The sequence below is a fragment of the Talpa europaea genome, assembly GCF_964194135.1.
Source record: "Talpa europaea genome assembly, chromosome: 1".
In the NCBI taxonomy this organism is placed as follows: domain Eukaryota; kingdom Metazoa; phylum Chordata; class Mammalia; order Eulipotyphla; family Talpidae; genus Talpa; species Talpa europaea.
The window spans coordinates 10,089,054-10,105,864 of record NC_140073.1 but is presented as its reverse complement, the minus strand read 5'-3'; the positions used below and the strand labels follow the sequence as shown (position 1 = coordinate 10,105,864).

The 16,811-nt window shown below is 37.4% G+C and overlaps 4 protein-coding genes across 4 annotated transcripts; all 4 read right to left on the bottom strand.

Moving 5' to 3' along the window:
• Window positions 1-1,200: 1,200 nt before the first annotated feature.
• On the bottom strand, window positions 1,201-2,231 carry LOC311170655 (olfactory receptor 8H1-like; the record flags this gene model as incomplete). Its single annotated transcript, XM_084233031.1, has 1 exon — window positions 1,201-2,231. One exon carries the CDS (start codon window positions 2,229-2,231, stop codon window positions 1,284-1,286), a length of 948 nt encoding a protein of 315 aa, XP_084089157.1. The 3' UTR covers window positions 1,201-1,283.
• Window positions 2,232-5,083: 2,852 nt separating this feature from the next.
• Window positions 5,084-6,233, bottom strand: LOC311170410 (olfactory receptor 5T3-like; the record flags this gene model as incomplete). Its single annotated transcript, XM_084232774.1, has 1 exon — window positions 5,084-6,233. Exon 1 carries the CDS (start codon window positions 6,041-6,043, stop codon window positions 5,084-5,086), a length of 960 nt encoding a protein of 319 aa, XP_084088900.1. The 5' UTR covers window positions 6,044-6,233.
• Window positions 6,234-9,758: 3,525 nt separating this feature from the next.
• On the bottom strand, window positions 9,759-10,706 carry LOC311170578 (olfactory receptor 8H1-like; the record flags this gene model as incomplete). Its single annotated transcript, XM_084232974.1, has 1 exon — window positions 9,759-10,706. The coding sequence occupies one exon, from the start codon at window positions 10,704-10,706 to the stop codon at window positions 9,759-9,761; it is 948 nt and encodes a 315-aa protein (XP_084089100.1).
• Window positions 10,707-13,223: 2,517 nt separating this feature from the next.
• Window positions 13,224-14,183, bottom strand: LOC311168367 (olfactory receptor 5T3-like; the record flags this gene model as incomplete). Its single annotated transcript, XM_084229768.1, has 1 exon — window positions 13,224-14,183. The coding sequence occupies one exon, from the start codon at window positions 14,181-14,183 to the stop codon at window positions 13,224-13,226; it is 960 nt and encodes a 319-aa protein (XP_084085894.1).
• Between the last annotated feature and the right edge of the window lie 2,628 nt (window positions 14,184-16,811).

Genomic DNA, 16,811 nt, shown 5'->3' with positions numbered 1-16,811 from the left:
TCACATGTAACTAACTAAAGAACAGACACACTAAGCTGTCAGTAATTATTAGGGCAATCTTCTTTCCTTCTATTTTCCAATATGTTCAATGCTTCTCCAATGTCAAGATATGCCCTCACAAATCCAAATTTGTGAAGCATTGATTTTTCTTTTTTAGTTGTTTGTGAGCTCGTCTAATCAATCAATCAATCAATCAATCAATCAATATTAATTAATTCACCAGAAACTATTCTTAAGAAAAACCACTGTATATTGAAAATATTATAGAAATGTAAATCTCCTTATGATAATGCATAATATTAGTTAGAAATGGCTTAAATGTTTTGCATTTATCATCAGATTTAAACTTTACCAAACACTACAAACCTGAGATTATTTGTTCTCTAGTACAATTTTAGAAACTGAGACTCTAAATTTGAGTGACTTACTGAAGGTTATATAGCTAACACGTAAGCAGATCTAGAATCTAAAGTGAAGTTTCTGGTCTAAAGAAGTGCTCATAGTCACTCTGCTATGTTTCTTCTGAATATAATGGATTCAATGTTTGCTGAAGCTGTTTGTATTGAGTCAACAGTGGAAAGAGTTTCCATAATACATTTTTTGGATAATGCAAGGATATTGGTATTTTATAATTTAAAATATGACAACGCTCTTTTCATATTTGGTTCATCAGCTGTCCTTAAATTGATATAATCATAAGGGTTAGATCTATTTTGTGACTTACACAAAAATATGGATTTCTGAAGACATATTCATTCAAATGCCCAAGATTATATTTGGACAATTGACAGTTGGTCAACAGAAACACAAGGAAATGAAAGGAGTCAATAGTTTTAGTTAGACCTTAAGGAAAAGCACTATAGTAAAGAAAGAAAAGAGAAACTTCAAAGCTTCGCATCATGGATGCAGTTGAAAGTGATCATGATAAATGACCTAAGTCGGAAGGAGTAATACAAATATCCAGTGGTGGCACTTATCTTTGTAACAAAGAAATGGTAACAAGCAAAATTCAGAGTGTATAATATAAAACCTGACTACTGAACTGAGACATTCAGAGGGGTAAGAGCAGGGAGAGGGACAAGCACAAATGAGCAGGGAGCATGTGGTCCATGGGAGTGGACTAGGGTACTTTGGTGGTGGGAGCATTATGTGAACAGATCTTACTCTTCCAACATACAAACAGCAATGTAAACCAATGTTACCTGAATAGCAAAAGTATTATGGATGTATGATATGACTTGGATAAAAAGTAAAAACATTGTTTAAAAAAAAATTCAGCATCACTATTTCAAGTGCCTGGAAACTTCCCTCTTCTGTAGGAGTCTAAGGACAGCATTTTTCACTTCTTTGTTGCGAAGACTATAAATGAGGGGATTCAGCATGGGGGTCACAATAGTGTAAAACACAGAAGCCACCTGATCCTTCCCCAAGGAGTAGGATTTACTTGGTCTTAAGTAACTGAAGATCATGGTGCTATAAAAGATGGTGACTGCCACCACATGCGAGCCACAGGTGGAGAAGGCTTTTCTCTTTCCTGAAGTGGATTTAATTTTCAGGATAGCAGAGAGAATGGACACATAGGACACTGATATTGTGATAAGAGACCCCAGAATGGTGCAGCCAGCAAAAAAGAATATCATGATTTCAGTGTCCTGGGTTTCAGTGCAAGACAGTGCTATAACTGGGGATGTGTCACAGAAAAAATGATGGATTTCATTGGAGTCACAGAAGGTCAACTTCCTCATGCCAATCACAGTGACAAAACAGTCTGTGACACCTACCAAATAGGGCCCAAACACAAGGGACCAGCAGCGTCTTGGGGACATGACAACTGGGTAGTGGAGAGGATTGCAGATGGCTACATAGCGGTCATAGGCCATGGAGGAGAGAAGAATACATTCAGCAGCAACCAGCAGGACAAAAATGTGCATTTGGATGAAACAACCTGCAAAGGAAATCTTTTTGTTGGAAGTCAGTAAGTTCTTTAAGGTTTTAGGTGTGATGATGGATGAGTAACTGAAGTCAATGAAAGACAGGTGACTGAGGAAAAAATACATGGGGGTGTGAAGTTGGGCATCCAGGCGGATGAGCAGTATCATCCCTGCATTCCCCAGCACAGTGACCAGGTATATCAGGAGAAAGAGCATAAAGAGCACCACCTGCATGTCTTCAGCATCTGAAAATCCCAAAAGGATGAAGTCAGGCACGATTGTGTTATTCTTTCTATGCATTGTGCTCCACTGCTTTTACCTGTTAAGAAGTCAAAGTTGATACTTAGAAGAAATAACTTCAAAAAGGTTTAGGTTTTTATGAAAATGACCTGATTTATGTATATTAGGTAAATGTTTCCCAGTTAATAACAATGACTGGTTCACCGAATATGATTGAAAAATTGAACTTGATTGTCCAATGTAGTAATGGATATAAATTGATCATTGTTCATGATGTAATAAAACCAGTATATTTCTTCTTTTTTTAATAGAGGCATGTTTTATTTATTTATTTGTTTGTTTGTTTGTTTTGTTTATACATGCACTGGGTACAGTCAGAAGCATGGGAGGGTGAGAGAATTCACCAGAGCCAGAGTGGGGAGCAGACCAGGCAGAAGGACCGAAGTACACTGCTGAGGGGAGCAGCAGGCGGCAGGAGAGGTCTGTGCGCCATGTGGGACCATCCTCCGGTGGCCTGGGAGCAGCCGGGGATCGAACTGGCACTGCAGAGGCTGCGGGCAGCTTGGCAACCCAGCGCTCAACCGCTGCGGCTACAGGGAGGCCCAAAAACCAGTATATTTCTTAATTGGAATGAAACTGACACTGATCTTAATGTTTCTCCTTTTAATGCATTTATTGATATTTCAAATGAAAATATTATATCATTGGTCCTACTATTAGCTATAATTTTTAGATAAGGAAGAGTGCAGACAATTAATTTATTCTAAGTCAGAGCTAGCAAATGATGATGTTGTGAGTTTACAAGATAAAGTGCTGCAGAGAGCTGATCACATCATATCCCCCATTATTAATGTCACCATTCTTGAAACAAACATTATATATAAAAAAGCAATAAATATATAGTATTAAGGTGCAATATTTAATCTTTTGATTCTTATTTTACATTAATGACAAATATTTTTCAAGCTGAAATGACTTCAGTTGGGTCTATTAGCACTATTAATATTAATTTTAATACTGAGTACCAGAAGACAAATGTTTTCCTAAATTGATCTTTGAAAATAAATTTTTTACTAAATTGTTTTTCTGTAATTTTGTCATTGTTACCCTAATTCCATTAACTCTGAGTCTGGTTCCAGAAGTACTGCATCATTTAGTCTCAGGTGTAATATCATGTGTGTTATGCTCTTTCTTGACTGTGTCCATTTATTTAATTTGAACTAAAACCCTCTAATTTTCAACATAATACTTACTGTGAGCATAATACTTACTGTGGGAAAAGCAAAACCTTCTTCCAGTATCCTCTGTTGAGACATTTGTCAACCTAATTTTTTTCTCAAAGATAAAATATAAAAAACATTTGAGTCAGAAATTTCTTCAATGTCTGTTCTCTTTGAGATAAGTTCTTTTTAAATTTTTGTTCACTCATTTTTTTTTTATTTTTGATGTTAAATCAACCTAGGAATTTTTTCAGATCCTGGTCAAGTGGAAATTTGCCTGGAGTGATGCCTATAAAGAATATCAGGGAGTTCTGAGAATAGCATACCGAGTTGTTTGATCCTGATATTTTCATGGCACCTCATATATTGGGGATGGTGATGATGCAAGGTTTGGTCATCCTTGTGAGACCAATTCCCAAAGAAGTGTTTGGCCTGCTTCCAAGGAGAAAAGTTCAAGGACTCAATACAATTATTTATGTTTTGAGGACACAGTTGCCTTCTCCCTTGAAACCATGTAATGAAGATCTTAGCTTGGTCTTGTTTTGTGGAGCTCGAAATTTTTGACTGGGGAGATGAACAAACAGTTTCCAGATACACAATAAACTAAGGTATTTTGAAACCATCAGGGATAAAGTGATTTGTTTTCCAAGTGAAATATTTTGATATTTTGTAATGATTTCTTATTATGATCTCATTCAGATTATGGAAGTTGGTTGTATCAACAAAATGTAATTTTCACAGTGACCATTAACTGAAACAAATAAAGAATTCAGCTCTTTGACTCACAATTGAAATGATTTAGAAAACTATTTTGCAGCATCTTTATATTTGTGGTACGCACTTTCATATAAAGATCATAACCACACCTCCACCTATGCAGTTTTCACACATTCAGGAAAACTCAATCATCCTCTGCTCTTTCTTCACACACTCTGATATATACACCTGCACAAACACACACACACACACACACACATGAACACATGTGCACTATACGATGTCTGAAAGTTTAGTTTTCTAGGGTGGCTGTTGTAACTTTTCTCTAAATGTGTTTTATTTGCATTTCCTAAGATTTGAGTATACGCTCAATAAATGTGATCATCCAATTTCTGAAACTTTTGGAGTTTCAGAATGAATCTGATCAATTGCTGATTGGACAATAGAAGGAAAGACTGGGATGGACTAGAAATACATGTTGTTAAACTGGTGCAAAAGGCGTTCCTATCACCTGGGAGTATCTTACTGTTTGACAGCATGTGGAGGGCGAAAGATGTCACATTTGAAAGGTCATTCACAGGGACTCCACATGGAGAGTGATTTCACAATGAGCAGTGAAAGTTCCTATAAGAAATGTAGAGATAGAGTAATCTAAGAATCCTGAGGATATAATTTATTGTCACATGAGTGAAAATCAAGTTATGCATCTTTAAAAACAACAATAAACTTATCCCCATGAATATTTAGTATGGGTCAGTTTGAACATAGTCAACAGCCTACAAATGATACAAATTCTATGTATTCATGAAATGCTGCAGAGAAAAGCTGATTAATGCTCAATTTGGGCAAATTCTAGAATATACAGGAGCTATTAACTGAAAGCAAAACATTTTCTTCTCTAGTTCTTGAACTTAGAGAAGCAGACTCACATCAACATTCCTTGCAGTTTTACCCAATGCTGAAAATGCAATTTACTTATGAAATGATTTCTCTCCACATTTTTTTCATTGCTTCCTTCACATCTTTGTTCCTTAAACTGTAGATGATGGGATTCAGCATGGGGATCACAATGGTGTAAAATATCGACACTATCATGTCATGGTCCAAAGCATAGCTGGAACTCGGTCTCATGTATATGAAGAGGATTGTTCCATGATAAATTGTCACCCCTGTCAGGTGAGAGCCACACGTAGAGAAGACTTTCCTCCTTCCTTCCGCAGACTTTATCCTCAGGATTGCCAACAGGATGAAACCATAGGAGATCAGGACAATCAAGATAGTGACTATCTCAATAGCGCCCACAAAGTAGAAGAGCAGGAGCTGGTTTACGTGCGTGTCGGAACAAGAGATAGCAAGGAGAGGGGGAATGTCACAGAAGATGTGCCTGACCTCGTTGGATGCACAGAAGGACAGGCTGAATGTGGCCCCCGTGTGTATGGAAGCATGCAAGATGCCGCCCACGTAGGATGCCACTATGAGCGGCACGTAGACCCTGGCGGACATGCTGACCGAGTACAGGAGCGGGTTGTAGATGGCCATGTAGCGGTCATACGCCATCGCGGCCAGGAGGAAGCATTCCGTGGTCCCAAAAGTCACAAAGAGAAGCATCTGGGTGGCACAGCCAACGAAAGAGATGGCCTTGTTCTCTGACAAGAAATTGACCAACATTTGGGGGGTGACAACGGAGGAATAGCAGGCATCCAAGAAGGATAACACACTCAGAAAGTAGTACATCGGGGTGTGGAGCCGGGAATCCCCAATGACCAATATAACCAGCCCCAAATTTCCTATCAGGGTGAACAGATAAATTGCCAGAAACAGTAAAAACAGGAAGACTTGCATCTCAAAATCACCCCTGAAGCCTGTTAATATAAACATGGTGACCTGAGTCATGTTTTCCCACTGAATCCTGTGTGAATCTGAATGTGAGGGCATGCCTACATTCAGGTTTTATTCCTAGGTTCTAAGTCAAATAGCTCATGCAGTTACATGTTTGTGACAGTTTCTTGCCAGGAAATCAAGATTTCCTCCATCATGATGATCTCCGCAGTGACTAAGGTATTGGGTAGAAGTGGGTGCATTTTTTCTGCCTAATTAAGAGGAAGAAATGATTTCATTCAGTTGGTGGCTCATGTTATGTTAAAATTTAATTATTTTATTTCCAATGTATTTTCTATCATTTTTTTATTACCTGTCTTCACATTGTACCATCTTAAAATTCACAAAGGCAATTTAGATCAGGATATTTTAATTTAAAAAATCATAGGGCCTCCCCGTTGGTGCAGCAGCTTGAGTGCAGTGCTGTGAAGCTGTCCACAGCCTCTACCGGGTGGGTTCAGTTCCTGGCTGGCCAGGGAGATACCCACATGGCGCTCAGACCTCTCCTGCCGCCCGCTTCTCCCCTCAGCAATGTACTTCAGTCCTTCTGCCTGCTCTGCTCCCGGCTCTGGATCTGGTGAATTCTCTCACCCTCCTGCGCTTCTGACTGTACCCAGTGTTTGTATAAATAAATAAAAATAAAAATCTAAAAAAAAAAAACAACACAGAGTAATCTAAAGGGATTTCCCTAAAGATGAATTTAAAAATAAATAATGCTTCAGCACTACTTGGTAGAGTTAGCTCTTTCCTCAATGTATCTCTTGCAATTTGTTTGCACTTTTTTTTAATTCAGAATGTTCTTCACAAACTTAATCATATGATTCCTTCCTTGAATATTTCTCTATGTGAGATGTCTTTCACTATATTATCATGGCAATATTTGGCAATTCAACTTCTTTACATCTCCTTATATTCTTTCTTTCGTAAATGCATCCACTGCAAATCTCACTACATACATAAGGTGCACTTAAATTTCCTTAACTTATATTTGACTTATTTCTAATTTAGTGTAGAATCTAGACCAATGTCTGAGATGTTGTTATTCATAAAGTTTCCCTAAATGAATAAATAATTATTGTATCATGTTCAGATCTCTGAAGTGCTAACTCCGTTGGAGTGCAACTAGTCAAATGCACACAACCACATGACAAATTTATTCAAGGGGTCACCATTACAAAAAGGTAAGCATACAATTCAATTGGCATCAAAGGGTGGAAGGGTCTGAGCCTTTTGGCAAGTTCTGGGAGCCTGGTAAGGCAGAGCAGGAGTGACTCAGCACAGGGAGTGTCTGGCAGCTGCCTGCAGGAAAGGGAACATCACAATTCCAAATGAGAGTGCCAGCTGGATCTCACCAAAATCTGGAGAAAACTTTAAGATGGTGACATGCATGAGATGCATAGGGATTCCTTATTGGTTTAATTCCCTTACCTATATTTTGGCCACTTTTAAGAGACATGATATCAAGACCATCTGTTAATTTGGTTTGCACAGTGACTCTCAGGATAACTATTTTTTAATCTGACCTTGTTACACATTGTCTGCTTACCAATAAATGTCTTACTAAACAAGTGGCTCTTTTTAAACTGAGAAGTGATGTTGCTCTATCTCAAATTGGTTCCACATCACCATCATTAGGGTCAATTACATTATCAATGCATGTAATATCTCAGTAAGTCAGACTCATCACAGTTTCAATACATATGGTGATACTATACATAGGGAACTGTCAAAAACATTTCGTGTAATTCAACTAAGGTGCGCGTTTATGTGTTCTCACATAATCTGAATTTATTACCAATTATTAGCTCTACAACTTTCTCCATTAAAGTACAAGAGAACCATGAGTCTGTTTCAATAATTTACTTGTAAAGAGCATAACAGAACTTAGAACCAGTAGACAGGAAATGGTTTGTAAATATACAGAATTTCAACAATTTAGGGTTGACTGAATCTATTAACATGTCACAGAAAGGTTTAAGTGTTTAGCAGGTGGAAACCAAAGTGATTTTTGGCCTCCCTGGTGGTGCAGTGGGATGAATTCAGCGCTGTGAGGCTGTCTGCAGCCTCTTCAGCGTGGGTTCAATTCCCAGCCTGCCAGGAAGATGCCCACATGGCATGGCAGATCTCTCCTGTCTCTCCCTCTGCTCCCCTCAGCAGTGTTTTCTTGTCCATTTGCCAGTTCTGCCCCCCAGTCTGTCTCTGGTGGATTCTTTCTCTCTCCTGCACCTCTGGCTGGTATCCCAGTTTTTATATACAGAAAATAAATCTTTTAGAAAAAAAAAAGAAAAGAAAACAGTGATTTTACTGCATTCTGAGTTCTAATCAATGGACTGACTATGCTTCAAATCCACACCATGGAATCTGGCTGCCTCCTAGACCAAGAATACATTCATCTAACAATGTTTCAATGAGGGAATTAAAAAAGTTTAAACTTGCAAGTGCATTAGAAAGCTGCATAAAACACATAACAAACACCATAAATTTTACTAATATATGCAATACATATGCACATGTAAATAACTAAAGGACACACTAAGCTGTCAGTAATTATTAGGGCAATCTTCTTTCCTTCTATTTTTCAATATGTTCAATGCTTTTCCAATGTCAACATATGCCCTAACAAATCCAAATTTGTGAAGCATTGATTTTTTTCTTTTTTAGTTGTTTGTGAGCTCGTCTAATCAATCAATCAATCAATATTAATTCATAGAACACCAGAGACTATTCTTAAGAAAAACCACTGTATATTGAAAATATAGAAATGTAAATCTCCTTATGATAATGCATATTAGTTAGAAATGGTTTAAATGTCTTGCATTTATCATCAGATTTAATCTTTACCAAAACACTACAAACCTGAGATTATTTGTTCTCTTGTACAATTTTAGAAACTGAGACTCCAAGTTTGAGTGACTTACTGAAGGTTATATAGGTAACACATAAGCAGATCTAGAATCTAAAGTGAAGTTTCTGGTCTAAAGATGTGCTCATAGTCACTCTGCCATGTTTCTTCTGAATATAATGGATTCAATGTTTGCTGAAGCTGTTTGTATTGAGTCAACAGTGGAAAGATTTTCCATAATACATTTTTTGGATAATGCAAGGATATTGGTATTTTATAATTTAAAATACGACAAATCTCTTTTCATATTTGGTTCATCAGCTGTCCTTAAGTTGACATAATCATAAGGGTTAGAACTATTTTGTGACTTACACAACAATATGGATTTCTGAAGACATATTCATTGAAATGCCCAAGATTATATTTGGACAATTGACAGTTGGTCAACAGAAACACAAGTAAATGAAAGGAGTCAATAGTTTTAGTTAGACCTTAAGGAAAAGCACTGTAGTAAAGAAAGAAAAGAGAAACTTCAAAGCTTAGCATCATGGATGCAGTTGAAAGTGATCATGATAAATGACCTAAGTCGGAAGGAGTAATACAAATATCCAGTGGTGGCACTTATCTTTGTAACAAAGAAATGGTAACAAGCAAAACTCAGAGTGTATAATATAAAACCTGACTACGGAACTGAGACATTCAGAGGGGTAAGAGCAGGGAGAGGGACAAGCACAAATGAGCAGGGAGCATGTGGTCCATGGGAGTGGACTAGGGTACTTTGATGGTGGGAGCATTATGTGAACAGATCTTACTCTTCCAACATATAAACAGCAATGTAAACCAATGTTACCTGAATAGCAAAAGTATTATGGATGTATGATATGACTTGAATAAAAAGTAAAAACATTATTTAAAAAAAATTCAGCATCACTATTTCAAGTGCCTGGAAACTTCCCTCTTCTGCAGCAGTCTAAGGACAGCATTTTTCACTTCTTTGTTGCGAAGACTATAAATGAGGGGATTCAGCATGGGGGTCACAATAGTGTAAAACACAGAAGCCACCTGATCCTTCCCCAAGGAGTAGGATTTACTTGGTCTTAAGTAACTGAAGATCATAGTGCTATAAAAGATGGTGACTGCCACCACATGCGAGCCACAGGTGGAGAAGGCTTTTCTCTTTCCTGAAGTGGATTTAATTTTCAGGATAGCAGAGAGAATGGACACATAGGAAAATGATATTGTGATAATAGACCCCAGCATGGTGCAGCCAGCAAAAAAGAATATCATAATTTCAGTGTCCTGGGTTTCAGTGCAAGACAAGGCTATAAAAGGGGATGTGTCACAGAAAAAATGATGGATTTCATTAGAGTCACAGAAGGTCAGCTTCCTCATGCCAATCACAGTGACAAAACAGTCTGTGACACCTACTAAATAGGGCCCAAACACAAGGGACCAGCAGCGTCTTGGGGACATGACAACTGGGTAGTGGAGAGGATTGCAGATGGCTACATAGCGGTCATAGGCCATGGAGGAGAGAAGAACACATTCAGCAGCAACCAGCAGGACAAAAATGTGCATTTGGATGAAACAACCTGCAAAGGAAATCTTTTTGTTGGAAGTCAGTAAGTTCTTTAAGGTTTTAGGTGTGATGATGGATGAGTAACTGAAGTCAATGAAAGACAGGTGACTGAGGAAAAAATACATGGGGGTGTGAAGTTGGGCATCCAGGCGGATGAGCAGTATCATCCCTGCATTCCCCAGCACAGTGACCAGGTATATCAGGAGAAAGAGCATAAAGAGCACCACCTGCATGTCTTCAGCATCTGAAAATCCCAAAAGGATGAAGTCAGGTACGATTGTGTTATTCTTTCTATGCATTGTGCTCCACTGCTTTTACCTGTTAAGAAGTCAAAGTTGATACTTAGAAGAAATAACTTCAAAAAGGTTTAGGTTTTTATGAAAATGACCTGATTTATGTATATTAGGTAAATGTTTAACAATGACTGGTTCACCGAATATGATTGAAAAATTGAACTTGATTGTCCAATGTAGTAATGGATATAAATTGATCATTGTTCATGATGTAATAAAACCAGTATATTTCTTAATTGGAATGAAACTGACACTGATCTTAATGTTTCTCCTTGTAATGCATTTATTGACATTTCAAATGAAAATATTATATCATTGGTCCTACTATCAGCTATATTTTTTAGATGAGGAAGAGTGCATAGACAATTAATTTATCCTAAGTCAGAGCTAGTAAATGAAGATGTTGTGAGTTTACAAGATAAATTGCCGCAGAGAGCTGATCACATATCATATTCCCCATTATTAATGTCACCATGCTTGAAACAAACATTATATATAAAAAACAATGAATATATAGTATTAAGGTGCAATATTTAATCTTTTGTTTCTTGTTTTACATTAACGACAAATATTTTTCAAGCTGAAAGGACTTCAGTTGGGTGTATTAGCACTATTAATATTAATTTTAATACCGAGTACCAGAAGACAAATGTTTTCCTAAATTGACCTTTGAAAATAAATTTTTTACTAAATTGTTTTTCTGTAATTTTGTCATTGATTGTTACCCTGATTCCATTAACTTTGTGCTTGGTTCCAGAAATACTGCATCATTTAGTCTCAGGTGTAATATCATGTGTGTTATGCTCTTTCTTGACTCTATCCATTTATTTAATTTGAACTAAAATCCTCTAATTTTCAACATAATACTTACTGTGAGCATAATACTTACTGTGGGAAAAGCAAAACCTTCTTCCAGTATCCTCTGTCTAGACATTTGTCAACCTAAAATTTTTCTCAAAGATAAAATATAAAAAACAATTGAGTCAGAAATTTCTGCAATGTGTGTTCTCTTTGAGATAAGTTCTTTTTAAATTTTCGTGCACTCATTTTTTTTTATTTTTGATGTTAAATCAACCTAGGAATTTTTTCAGATCCTGGTCAAGTGGAAATTTGCCTGGAGTGATGCCTCTAAAGAATATCGGGGAGTTCTGAGAATAGCATACCGAGTTGTTTTGATCCTGATATTTTCATGGCACCTCATATATTGGGGATGGTGATGATGCAAGGTTTGGTCATCCTTGTGAGACCAATTCCCAAAGAAGTGTTTGGCCTGCTTCCAAGGAGAAAAGTTCAAGGACTCAATACAATTATTTTTGTTTTGAGGACACAGTTGCCTTCTCCCTTGAAACCATGTAATGAAGATCTTAGCTTGGTCTTGTTTAGTGGAGCTCGAAATTTTTGACTGGGGAGATGAACAAACAGTTTCCAGATACACACTTAACTAATGTATTTTGAAACCATCAGGGATAAAGTGATTTGTTTTCCAAGTGAAATATTTTTTATATTTTGTAATGATTTCTTATTATGATCTCATTCAGATTATGGACATTGGTTGTATCAACAAAAATATAATTTTCACAGTGACCATTAACTGAAACAAATAAAGAATTCAGCTCTTTGACTCACAATTGAAATGATATAGAAAACTATTTTGCAGCATCTTTATATTTGTGGTACACACTTTCATATAAAGATCATAACCACACCTCCACCTATGCAGTTTTCACACATTCAGGAAAACTCAATCATCCTCTGCTCTTTCTTCACACACTCTGATATATACACCTTCACACACACACACACATACACGAACACATGTGCACTATACGATGTCTGAAAGTTCAGTTTTCTAGGGTGGCTATTGTCACTTTTCTCTAAATGTGTTTTATTTGCATTTCCTAAGATTTGAGTATACGCTCAATAAATGTGATCATCTAATTTCTGAAACTTTTGGAGTTTCAGAATGAACCTAATCAATTGCTGATTGGACAATAGAAGGAAAGACTGTGATGAACTAGAAATACATGGTGTTAAACTGGTGCAAAAGGCATTCCTATCATCTCGGAGTATCTTACTGTTTGACAGTATGTGGAGGGTGAAAGAAGTCACATTTGAAAGGTCATTCACAAGGACTCCACATGGAGAGTGATTTCACAATGAGCACTGAAAGTTCCTATAAGCAATGTGGAAATAGAGCAGTCTAAGAATCCTGAGGATATAATTTATTGTCACATGAGTGAAAATCAAATTATGCATCCTTAACAACAGCAATAAACTTATCCCCATGATTATTTAGTATGGGTCAGTTTGAACATAGTCAACAGCCTACAAATGATACAAATTCTATGTATTCATGAAATGTTGCAGAGAAAGCTGATAAATGCTCAATTTGGGCAAATTCTAGAATATACAGGAGCTAGTAATTGAAAGCAAAACATTTTCTTCTCTAGTTCTTGAACTTAGAGAAGCAGACTCACATCAACATTCCTTGCAGTTTTACCCAACGCTGAAAATGCAATTTACTTAGGAACTGATTTCTCTCCACATTTTTTTCATTGCTTCCTTCACATCTTTGTTCCTTAAACTGTAGATGATGGGATTCAGCATGGGGATCACAATGGTGTAAAATATCGACACTATCATGTCATGGTCCAATGCATAGCTGGAACTCGGTCTCATGTATATGAAGAGGATTGTTCCGTGATAAATTGTCACCCCTGTCAGGTGAGAGCCACACGTAGAGAAGACTTTCCTCCTTCCTTCCGCAGACTTCATCCTCAGGATTGCCAACAGGATGAAACCATAGGAGATCAGGACAATCAAGATAGTGACTATCTCAATAGCGCCCACAAAGTAGAAGAGCAGGAGCTGGTTTACGTGCGTGTCGGAACAAGAAATAGCAAGGAGAGGGGGAATGTCACAGAAGACGTGCCTGACCTCGTTGGATGCGCAGAAGGACAGGCTGAATGTGGCCCCCGTGTGTATGGAAGCATGCAAGATGCCGCCCACGTAGGATGCCACTATGAGCGGCACGTAGACCCTGGCGGACATGCTGACCGAGTACAGGAGCGGGTTGTAGATGGCCATGTAGCGGTCATACGCCATCGCGGCCAGGAGGAAGCATTCCGTGGTCCCAAAAGTCACAAAGAGAAGCATCTGGGTGGCACAGCCAACGAAAGAGATGGCCTTGTTCTCTGACAAGAAATTGACCAACATTTGGGGGGTGACAACGGAGGAATAGCAGGCATCCAAGAAGGATAACACACTCAGAAAGTAGTACATCGGGGTGTGGAGCCGGGAATCCCCAATGACCAATATAACCAGCCCCAAATTTCCTATCAGGGTGAACAGATAAATTGCCAGAAACAGTAAAAACAGGAAGACTTGCATCTCAAAATCACCCCTGAAGCCTGTTAATATAAACATGGTGACCTGAGTCATGTTTTCCCACTGAATCCTGTGTGAATCTGAATGTGAGGGCATGCCTACATTCAGGTTTTATTCCTAGGTTCTAAGTCAAATAGCTCATGCAGTTACATGTTTGTGACAGTTTCTTGCCAGGAAATCAAGATTTCCTCCATCATGATGATCTCCGCAGTGACTAAGGTATTGGGTAGAAGTGGATGCATTTTTTCTGCCTAATTAAGAGGAAGAAATGATTTCATTCAGTTGGTGACTCATGTTATATTAAAATTTAATTATTTTATTTCCAATGTATTTTCTGTCATTTTTTATTACCTGTCTTCACATTGCACCATCTTAAAATTCACAAAGGCAACGTAGATCAGGATATTTTAATTGAAAAAAATCATAGGGCCTCCCCGTTGGTGCAGCGGCTTGAGTGCAGTGCTGTGAAGCTGTCCGCAGCCTCTACAGCGCGGGTTCAATTCCCGGCTGGCCAGGGAGATACCCACATGGCACGCAGACCTCTCCTGTCTCACCTGTTGCTCCCCTCAGCAGTGTATTTCATCTGTCTGCCTGTTCTGCTCCCCGCTCTGTCTCTGATGTATCAGCTCACCCTCCCCGCTTCTGACTTGTACCCCACTTCTTACATAAAAATAAATAAATCTTTAAAAAAATAAGTAAATAAAATAAAAATATCATAGTGGAAAATATATCTCTGAAGAGTAGTTCTAGATTTTCTACAATCCATGAAATTCCTTTCTTTCCTGTTCACAGCTTTTAAGATGGGAGTAAGCACACTTCCATCACAAGTCAGGGTTAATTCAAATGAGAAAAATATTAGGAAAGTCATTTAATTCTAGAATGCATCTGAAACACTAAAAAAAATGACATACCTCAAGCTTACATTCAATCTACTCAGGAAGCCCTTTGCCAACAAATCTAGCCTATGCCCTTTTTTGGTAATTATCCTGTTCTGTTAGTTTCATTTTAGAGCAGTGCTGAACAGAGCTGGAGACAGTGTTCTGGGGACTGAGGCTCCTTGTTTACAAGCAAAGACAGTGAAATGATAATGCTGGTGCTGCTGCTTTTTTTTTTTTCTCTGCAGGACCAACAGACAGTCTTGGGGAACAATCATATTTAGCATATTTACTTTGTCACAATACAATACATAGTAAGTCATTGAATCTTGTTCTCCTCATTTTATTGCCCTGTTATTTTTTTCTAATTGTATCTACATATTAATTGAGATGCAATTCAATTTTACTCCTATTAACCCCGCAAAATCTATGGAAGAAGTTTTGATTTCCATGAACGATAAATTATGACCATTGTTTTAATATATTATTGTTGATTGTGGAATTTCCAAAATAACTGAAATTTTTGTCATTTGACAAGAGGTGAAAAAATGTTTTCTGCATTTTTTTTCAAAAGTGCAAAATCACTCTCTTTGCCAAAACTGATTTCAGTCGGTTGGTGGCTAATGTTTTTCTTTCCCAGTGTTATACTGTTTCTCGTTCAGTGGCGTGTAAATCAAGGCAAGTGTGTGACTTAAAATAAGTTAAAAAAAAAAAAAACAGAGATACCTGGACAAAATCTCAGTTCAGGATACACAATGACATACTCCTCCTTTCATACTGAGGGGAAAATTTTCAGCATGTTGACTTTTGTGTGTCCTTCAATATGTCATAACCAAAAACTGTTTAAAAGAGGTGAAAACCCCATCATACACAGGTTCAGGTTGAATTTAAGACATTCTAATTATTGAAGTTCATGATGTAAAACGCACACAGGATATTTATATTGAGAAGTCATATGTAAAGATGAGAATAAATTAATAAGCTAAAAACACTCTTAGAAAGAGAAAAATTGTGTTTTCATAGAAATGTCCCCAGGTGCATGGAAGACTTTCTAATGTACACAAGAAGTAGCTCCATGAACATGAGCCTACAAAATTAAACAGTAATCATTTGACTCCTAAGAAATCTAGAGCAGAATCAAATGCAATAAATGTAATCACTTATTATAACATGCAATAATATACTATAAAATATAGTATGAAATATAAATCAATTTGATTGCTGTGCCAATCTAGACAATTTACATATTACCCATGAGATCATGCACCAAGTCACAGAAAAATTGTGATTATGTGTAATTTGGTTTAGAATGTTATAAATAATAATAAATATTTTACAAAGACACAGTTAATAGTATAAATATGCATGACTGTATTTTTTTGCATTAGCAAAAATACATTTCAAAAAAGATAAACACATGCAATTTGCAGCAACATGGATGGTGCTGGAAGGGATCATGCTCAGTGAAATAAGCCAGAAAGAAAAAGAAAAATACCGGATGGTCTCACTCATAGCAGGAATCTAGAAAACTTAAATAAGGGACCAGGAAAATGAATAACTATAAGAAAGTGAAAATCAAAATCAACAAAAAACTATGAACCAGAGACACTCTATGGGGGGTGGGGGGCGGGGAGGGGAGGGATTGGGGTCAAAATAAGGGGATTGCAATTGTATAGGGAATATAAAAATAAAATTTATTTAAAAAAATAAAATATTCCTATTCTCTCTTTCTCCACCAATCTTCTCTTGCTCTTCTCCCTTCTCCATTTCTCCCCTTCTCCCCCATCTTCTGTCTCTCCCTGTCTTCCTCTCCCATCCCCCTCTCTCTCCCTCTTTTTATTGTTTTCAG